Source organism: Urocitellus parryii, chromosome 12, assembly GCF_045843805.1.
Source record: "Urocitellus parryii isolate mUroPar1 chromosome 12, mUroPar1.hap1, whole genome shotgun sequence".
Lineage (NCBI taxonomy): Eukaryota > Metazoa > Chordata > Mammalia > Rodentia > Sciuridae > Urocitellus > Urocitellus parryii.
Genome location: NC_135542.1, coordinates 68263187 through 68271876, shown reverse-complemented (window position 1 = coordinate 68271876; position 8690 = coordinate 68263187). Strand labels below are relative to the sequence as shown.

The 8690-nt window shown below is 46.5% G+C and overlaps 1 protein-coding gene across 1 annotated transcript; it reads right to left on the bottom strand.

Annotated features, from left to right (window-relative positions):
- Window positions 1–431: 431 nt before the first annotated feature.
- Tmem247 (transmembrane protein 247) lies at window positions 432–4823 on the bottom strand. The gene is made up of 4 exons (XM_026385751.2): window positions 4707–4823; window positions 3795–4112; window positions 588–776; window positions 432–476 (listed from the first exon to the last, which is right to left on the bottom strand). The coding sequence occupies exons 1-4, from the start codon at window positions 4821–4823 to the stop codon at window positions 432–434; spliced, it is 669 nt and encodes a 222-aa protein (XP_026241536.2).
- Window positions 4824–8690: the final 3867 nt, after the last annotated feature.

Genomic DNA, 8690 nt, shown 5'->3' with positions numbered 1-8690 from the left:
CCTCTGCTTCAGTGGTCACTTTCCCCTCACACCCTGCTGCCTCACTTATAAGGACGATATTACATTGTGTCCATCTGGATAATCCTGGGTCATCTCCCCATTTCAAGACCCTTAATTTAATGTGTCTCAAAGTCTCTTGCTGTGCAAGGTAACAAATTCACAATGCTGGGGTTTTAGACATAGTCATCTTTGCTGGAGGGCAGGGGGAACTATCCTCAAAACTACATGTCAGAAAATCATGAATGTGTATAGACATGGTGGAACCCAAGCCAGCTTGGCCATAGTGTGAGTCTATGATTCTGGAAACGCTTTCTGAACCTTTCTTCCCCACAGATACCTTCCTAACCTTCTGAAATCCTGCTGGGTATAGCACGGTTAGCCACAGTGAGAACTAGGCTCAGGGCCAAGGGCTTGGACACGTTGCTTCATACTCAGGTGTCAATGGCTGACAGCTGAGCCTGTCCTGAGGGCAGGTTCTGATGGAAAGAGGCACTGTGTAGGAAGATCAGCCAGGGAAGCTGGGCATAACTTGGATCTTAATAGCACTCAATCATGGGGGTCCCCAGTGATGGAGAGAACAAAGGCACTTGGAAGTAAGACCACAAAGTTTTAATCAAACACAGCAAAATGGCCGCTATGCAGAACAGGTAGTGCTTGGAGAAGAGAAAGAAGACCATCTCCTTGGTGACATAGATTATGTGTATAAAGATGAAGCAGTACAGGAACATGGCAAACTGGTTCTGGGGGAGCAGGAGGTCCTGGAGGCCTCCCGAGAACTGTAGGGGAAAGAAGACAGTGGAGCTGGCGCCACTTCCTGAACGTGACTTCGTTATCAGCCTCACCTAAGGAAAGGGTAATAGCACTCCCTTGCCAAAAGCATGAGGAAGAGAAGGAAAAAAATAATGAGACAATTCCTGGTCAGGTCACTGGCCCATAGAGGGAGCTCATTCATTTTCCCATCTCGAGTCTGCCTTATCCCTCCTGGAGGGGCCCCAGGCCAACACCTCGTTTCCTCTTCACACCCCACACTGTGCATTGGAGCACACGTGAGCAATTTCTCTCTCAGTGCAAGATTTTCAGATTTGAACTCTGGGTTTGGGGAGTGTTCTCTGGACATCTGGATATCAACCTAGATTTCTGGACAGGCAGAATGAGAGGGCATCCCTGGGGTATGGATGACTGTTTTTTGACTCCCTGAGTCCTGGCACATACCACCTTGTCCAATCCATTGGTATGTTATTTAGTGCAGGATTTGGTTTCTTGTGGGGGCCGGTGCTGAGAGATGAGCCCTAGAGCCTCCTTACACCCACAGGGCAGGCACTGGGCTTGGGAAAAGCAGCTTGAGTGATTTGATTCTGCCTCTAAGTTGCTCTTTTCTGGAATCTGTATAACTGGGATCTGACAGACCTATTTTAACTGTAGAGAGCATCAGTGTATACGTAAAGCAAAGCTGATACAATGACTCTGATCTGCAGTTAAGGCATCAGACATGGTTTATTCTTTAAAATATTTTTTAAAAAATCATGTCAGATTTTTAAAAGCAGCAGATAACAAGGACTGAACTAGCAATAAACTAGCAATAAATGCCCTAAACTAGCAATAAACACACTCAAAGAAGAATTTTCAATGTAATGAAATCTACCCATTCAACCATCTTCCTTCCTAGCCTCCCAGAAAAAGAAAAGAGGGGAAGATCTGAAGCTTACAAGTAAAACACTTTGGGAAACTATTACTAATGATCTGAGGGCTTGGACATACCAATTGTCGAAACTGCTACAGGGCATGTGAAGGTGACTAAAGCTCAGAAGGGTTGAGAATGGCTCTGGTCGTGGGCCTCTAAAGTGAACAGGAAGGTTGGAGACCCAAGAAGAAACCCAACATTCTCTTAGCAGGGGCCATGCTCTGCAGACACTGGCTCTGGACTTGTGGGCTCCACCTCTCTCTGCAGTCTGTATGTGTTTTCAGTCTGAAATGCTGATGGGGTGGGAGGTGGGGTGGTAACTGTGATTTTTAATAACAAAACATGCATTTGTAAAACCCTGTAGACTTTTCAAAACACTTCCAATGGCCTATCTTTTGAACATAAGACTGAGGATGGGTAGGACAGAGGATGGATATACCATGGGTTCCCATCTCATCTAGCAAGGAGAAAGATTTTCAAATGAAAAAGGGAAGAATATAGTTAGGAGGAGACAGACCAAAGGCACAGTACATCACCATACCTACTTTCAGTAGTTTCAGGCTCAAATTTGTGTCAAATTTTATCCTAGGATACTGTGAAAACTTATGGGTTTGAAAATGGAACTTGCAGAATTTAAAAAATATCAGGAAATGTGCCAGAATATTAAAGACAGGCACATATTTTCCAGACTTTCAAAAAGGGAGAAAAAGATGGAAATGGAAGTCCTGATTTAATAAGCTTTCTTGGCTCAGTGACATAACTTAATATATAATTAAGAAGATATTTTGTGAGAGGAAAAAAGATAATTAAGAAGTCAGCATGTGTTCATTGAGAAGAAATCATGTAAAACCAAGTCTATTTTCTGTTTTTTTTTTTAATTGACCAGTCCATTGGAGAAATGCTATAGGTAATATAATATCTTAATTCTGGGAAACCATTTGACAGTGCGTCTTGGGATAGTTTTTTTGGCCAAGCTGGAGAAATATGAGCTGGATAAAATGTAACTCCAGGGTGTTGATTAATGCAACATTGCTAACCTGTAGTGAGATCTTTTAGTGGTATTTACTTTAGGTCATATCCTCCTCAACAATTAGAGCAATGACTTGGAGAAAGACAGAAAGCAAGCTTCTCAGAATTGAGGATGACTCAGAGCTGGGAAGCATGGCTAATACATTATATCCCAATAAAATTGAAAAGTGATGAATGTAGGTTGTTGCATTTGGGTCAAGAAGTGAATTGCATGAGTACATAAAAATGGTAATAGCTAACATTTATTGAGTGCTTACCTAATGCATTGTGCTCATTGCAAAGCACCTTACATGCATTCTCTCCTTTAATCCTCATGACCCTACAAGGTAGGGGCCACCTTAGGGATGAGTAAACCAAGGCTCAATGAGGATCGGTAACTTGCCCAAGGTTAAGTAGCTTACACAAGGTAGAGGCAAGATTTTAACACAGGATGGACTTGAAAGCCCAGGAAATACTGTGTGAAGCAGTTAACTCTTTCCTTACGGAGTGCTTATGATGACCTAGCTACTGTGCTAAGCACTTCCCATCCCATCTCTTCTCATCAGTCGTTCTTATCCCCGTTTAGTACAGATGAACATCGAGTGTCCATTTCTTGTGAAATTTCAGTTGTCATCCTATAGCAACCACAGCCCTGGTCAGGGAGGTGGTGGGGCTGGACTTTAGGGAGGATGCTGGGTCTAGTCTCCAGTGGTCACACTGTATGAGATGCAAAGAGGAATCGAGAGTGTTGCAAAGTGTTGAAGACTTTCCCCTGAGGCTATCAAAAGGGCTGTTGAGTAGACCATGGGGTTCCGGGTCCCCTCCTAGCCTTAGAGAGTTGGCTCTCAGCTTAACCTGGAAGCCCCAGCAAAGCCATCTTATGTGGGGTAGTGGTCTCAGTCCATCTCAGGAAGTGACCCAAGGCAGCAGAGCTGGAGGTGGCCTCTGGGATGGTCATTCCACTCAGTGGAGACCCTGGATCTGCAAAGTGGGACACACGGCCAACAGGGAGGGTGGACTCACTCCTGCCCTGGCGGGGTAGCCTCTGTGCCCTCGCCCCTGGTGTCAGCCCTGCCCCTGGCCCAGTGCCCCTCTCCCCACGTACCGGGCGGGGTGTGGCCTGCTGCTGCAGCTGCTCCATTGCCTCCTCGTGCTGCCGCTGCCGCTCGTTCTCCTCGTGCAGGTACTTGAGGCGCGTGAGCTCAAACTCCATGCGCACCTTCTCCAGCTCCAACTCCTTGCGCTCTATCCCTGAGGCCTGGGGAAGCTCCTCGGGTTCGGGTCCATCACCAGCCTGACCCTTGGTGGCAGGTCCAGCATTTGGGGTCACTGACTTAGGGGGCTCTGGGGAACTTCTCTCCTCGTCCGTTTCCATCTCCTCCAGGTAGTTGGAGTCTGGCCTGGGGGACTCTGCCTCCTGGGGCTGGGAAAGGGAAGATGGTGGGTGCCAGTAGGGAGTCAGGGGGTTGCCCCCACCTCGACCCGATGGCCCTGCCAGCTCCAAGCCACAGTGGACTAGGGTGTGGGAAAGTGTCCTGGATTGCAAAGATTCAGACTGTGTGCATTCTTATTAGACCTGTAGGTAGGCAGAGTTATCAGCACCCTGGGGCTGCAGAGGAGGAGGCAAATGCACACAAAGAAACCCTGCCCTCAAGTGGCAAGCCCTAGTGATTTTCAAGTCCTCAGGGAGGACTTCCCACTGCCCACACTGTCCGATACAAGGTGTTCTGGGGGTCATAGAAGATTCTCAAACATTCTGAGAATCTAAACCTAGAGGAACCAACAAGAGGGACGGAGTGGGGGGTGGCTTCAAATGAGGACTCAGATGGGTGAGACCAAAGCCCGCTTCAAGGGACTTAACACTTTTGCGCAGGGCCACCTGGTCCCTAGTGACAGCGGGGTGCCAGTTATGGGGATTGGTCTTGGTAGCTCTCTGGACCTCAGAGAACTCATCTCTTACCCCCTGTTCCGAGTGTCCTTTGTCCCCTGATGGAACCAGCTGGGGCAACCCTCTTACCAATGAAGCCCTGGGCTTCCCCTCAGATGTGGAGTCACTAGGCACCAACTTAGAGAAGTTGGGGCAACTTTCTCCTGCCCCCCGGGTTTCCATCACTTCTCTGTCCTCTGTTGCCATTTAAATAACCACAGTGGTGCCATCTAAGGCCAGAGGACATCTTTTGAGACAGTCACATTTGGCCTCACCAGATTCCACAGCCCAGCCGCCATCACAATCCCCTCATAATGACCCACATTCTACCAGTTGCTAAGGCCCCTTTGGTAAAGGGTGTGACACCTTTGAGGTGCCATTATTAAGAACTCTCCCCGCTAAGGACTGCTTTGAAAACTGGAATTCCACCCCTTGAAATACAGAATCCCACTATATAAAACTAATCTCTTGGTTTCTTGTTTTAAAGGATTTTATTGAGATAAGTCACAACTGGCTCCTTAAACCCTGTTGGGCGCTGAACCCCCTCCTCCCAATCCCTAGGTCGACATATTAACCCCCAGTAACTCAGAACGAGACTTTATTTGGAGATAGGATCTTTACAGAAGTTATTATGTTAAAAAGAGGTCATGGGGGGCAGTTATAACCATAACATATCAATGACGTACAATAAACATTGATTTTGCTCAGATAGCTAAAGGTTGGCTGATCTAGACTGGACCCAGCTGGGGGCTTGACTGAGGCGCTTTGTTCTGGGCATCTCTTACTCTCCTCTTGGAAACAGTGGGCTAGCCTGGGCACATTCTTTCCAAGGCAACGAAAGAAGCACAAGAGACCTTGGAACTGACTTCCATCACTTCCATCTCATCCAATGGCCAAACCCAAAGTTGAAGAATGGGGAAATGTTCTCTACTCTTTTGGTTGGGGGGACTGCAAAGATACAGGACAGGAAGGTGTGGATACAGAGGACATATCTGGGAACAGTCAGGCAATGTACCCAAGAGCCAAGAGGTGAGTGATGATGTGACTGGAAGATTTGGTGGAAGAGGTGACATGAAGGGTGGGCGGGATTTGAGTCAGAGGAAAGGATCAGTATGGCGCAGTCTCCGTTGAGGATCATTATCCATTCACCCCTCCATTTCCACTCTCTGCTCTTCCCTACCCTGCCCTTTCCAGGAGGCTGACCTCCATGAAGCAGCATCTCATTCATTAAGCAAAACAGTCTAGGATTCTCATTTTCCCTCTCCCTAAACTCATGGTTTAGGGAGCTCCCTGGGAAGTTGGGGAGATGGGTGTCATGAGCCTTGGGTTGGTTTGCACTTGTGGCAGCAGGAAAAGAGCCTTAGAGGAAGGGGACATGCTGTAAAGCCATGTGAGGGAACATGGGTGACAGGGTCACACAGGAGCCTAGCAGCAGGGACTTGGGATGACTTGGCCTCAGAGGGACAGTTGATGCTGGATTCAGGAGGTCCTGGGGACCAGCAGCTAGGGCTGTGCCCCTTCACGTGTGCTTTCTCATTGCTCTGCTTGGCTGGTTTATTTCTGCTGTGTCTTCTCACTTCTTACCTAGGTCCTTGGGTGTTTTCCTACCTCATAGCTTCAGGTTTCTGCTTCCTCCCAACCCAAGGCTCATGACACCCATCTCTCCAACTTCCCAGGGAGCTCCCTAAACCCATGAGTTTGATGTATCCTGGGAGAGGGGAAATGAGAATCCTAGACTGTTTTTACCTATAACTTTGGCTTCTAGTGGTCCTCAGCATGCGCCTCTCTCTGTGCCTTTGTGTTGTGTTTGTCCTCACCCAGTCACTCATGGATTCCTAGTAAACTTTTCCAAGGGAAGGATTCAGAATGACCTGGCGTTTCATTCAGCCACTGGGTAGCCCAGTGTCATCTGGGAAGTGGAAGGACAGGAAGGCCAGGGTCACATGGTGCCACCTCAGGTTATCCACCAGCAGGAGTTGTAGGAGGGTTCATTTCCCTTTGCAGGGGTAGCTGGGGTGGAGATTAAAGGGCACATTCATAGAGCAATAGATCAACTATAGGGTTGGCAAATAACCAGATGAGAGACTTGTATATTAGCATAGCACTCGTAAACTTTCATGTAAATCATCTCACTGGATCCTCAGAATGCCCTTGTGGGGCAATTTAAAGCAGGTCCAGTTATTGCTGCCTAAAAAGCAGGGAGCCTCTGTCACACAGAGAGATGGGGGATTTGCGTGTGTGGCTGCACAGGATGTCAGCAAGTGACCAGGCTTCCCAGATCCTGCCCCTGTGTTTTAATACCAGATCACAAAGATGGTCTTTGGTGCTCCAACTCTAAAGAGGTGAGATTTATTTATTTTTGCCTCATAGATAGAAAAAAATATATGGGCATAGAGGTTTATGGCAACATTGCTTATAATTGCAAGAGACTTAAAGCAATTTAAATTTTACCAGAAGGGAGCTGGTTTTAATTGGTCCTGTATTGATGTCAAGAATACTAACAAGCGAGGTGCAAAGAAAGTGCTCCTATGTGTATTAAAGTAGGAAAACACATGTGTCTAGAACATATCTGGAAAGGCATGAGAAACTGGTTCCTGATGGCCGTCTCTGAGGGGATGGAGTGGGGGGATTCTGGGGTTGGGCTGTAGGGACTTATTCTTAACTCTATACCATTTGTACTTCTGACTTAAAAAGCATTCAGATAGTATAGTTTCAGTTAAAATTTCCAAAGGTATCTGGAAGATGCTGGTGAAGCAAGTCTAGGATGTGTAACTTGTTGAAGTTGAGGACAGGCAGGGATCTGTGAGTCACATCAAACCTGTGCATCATCTACCCCATCCCTTTGTCCCCCCTTCCCTCCTGAATAACCTGTATGTCAACCAGGGATGAAATATTTTTTGAAATATGCAATTTTTTTTCTTTCCTTCCTGGCTGCTTTAGCTATGGACTCGGTGGCTTCATGATCCTGTACACAGGTGTACTGTAGTGTTCAGTGGATTATAGTAGTGACAATAATAATAGCTCACAGTGATTGGGCATTAAACATATACCAGCCACTGGGAATTTTTCATGGATTATTTAATTTAATTTTAAGAGCAACCTATAAATTAGGTACTGTCATTATCTCTATTTTCATAGAAACAGAAACTGAGTTATAAAGGCTAACTTACCTATCCACAGTAATACAGTTTGGGAGAAACCAAGTTTTGAGCACCAAAACGAGGATTTAAGCACTAAAGTCCCTGAATTAAATACCTTTCTGCTTGAAATACCTAGAATGGTAACTATTTTCCTGGTTGAATTCTGTTGATAAGGGGAGATTCAGGAGAAGGAGGTGATTCAAGATGCTCCAAGGATTTGTAGGGGAAATGAGCCTGAAGCCTGAGCAAGGAGCTGCCCAGTGAGGGCCCTTCCTGGGAGCTGCAGGAATATGTGTAAATGCAGGTGTGTGCGTGAATTCCTCAGGCCCACTCAGGAAATGGAAACCACACAGCAATTCCAAAAGGGAAAGTAGACTATAAAGAATTATTAATTAGGAACAGGAGAGAGAGACTACTTAAGCGGCAAACAGAACTCTAAGAAATGCAGAAAAGAATCAAATTGGGAGAGGCCAAGATTCTGATCTCGTTGAAGAGAATGTGGCTGAGCCAATGGATGATATATAAAGCTCACGGTATGGCAGGTCATCTGGCAAACCCTCTGGAGTGCCAACAGAACTCACTGGGAGATCACCTAGAGTATACTGAACTACTCAAGAAGTTTCTGGAGAGAACCTCGGCTGGGAAACTGGCCCCAAAGTGCTACTCAAACTCTCTGGAGGTGAAAGTGTACTAAAAGGCCAGTAGAGGTTCTGCACGTTGGCCAAGCACTGCAGTATTTCAGGAAAAAGAGCAGCCCCTAGTCCTGTAATGTCTCTCTAGCGCCCTCTACTGAAGAAGCTCAATATTCTGCCAGCAGGCAAGAGAAATGTTTATAGGGATTGGCTTCAGAATCACAAGCAGGGCAATGAAGGGTGGGTTTGTAGTTGAGCAGCAATAAAACGATAATGGGTTCAGTGTGTGCAGACCAGCAAGT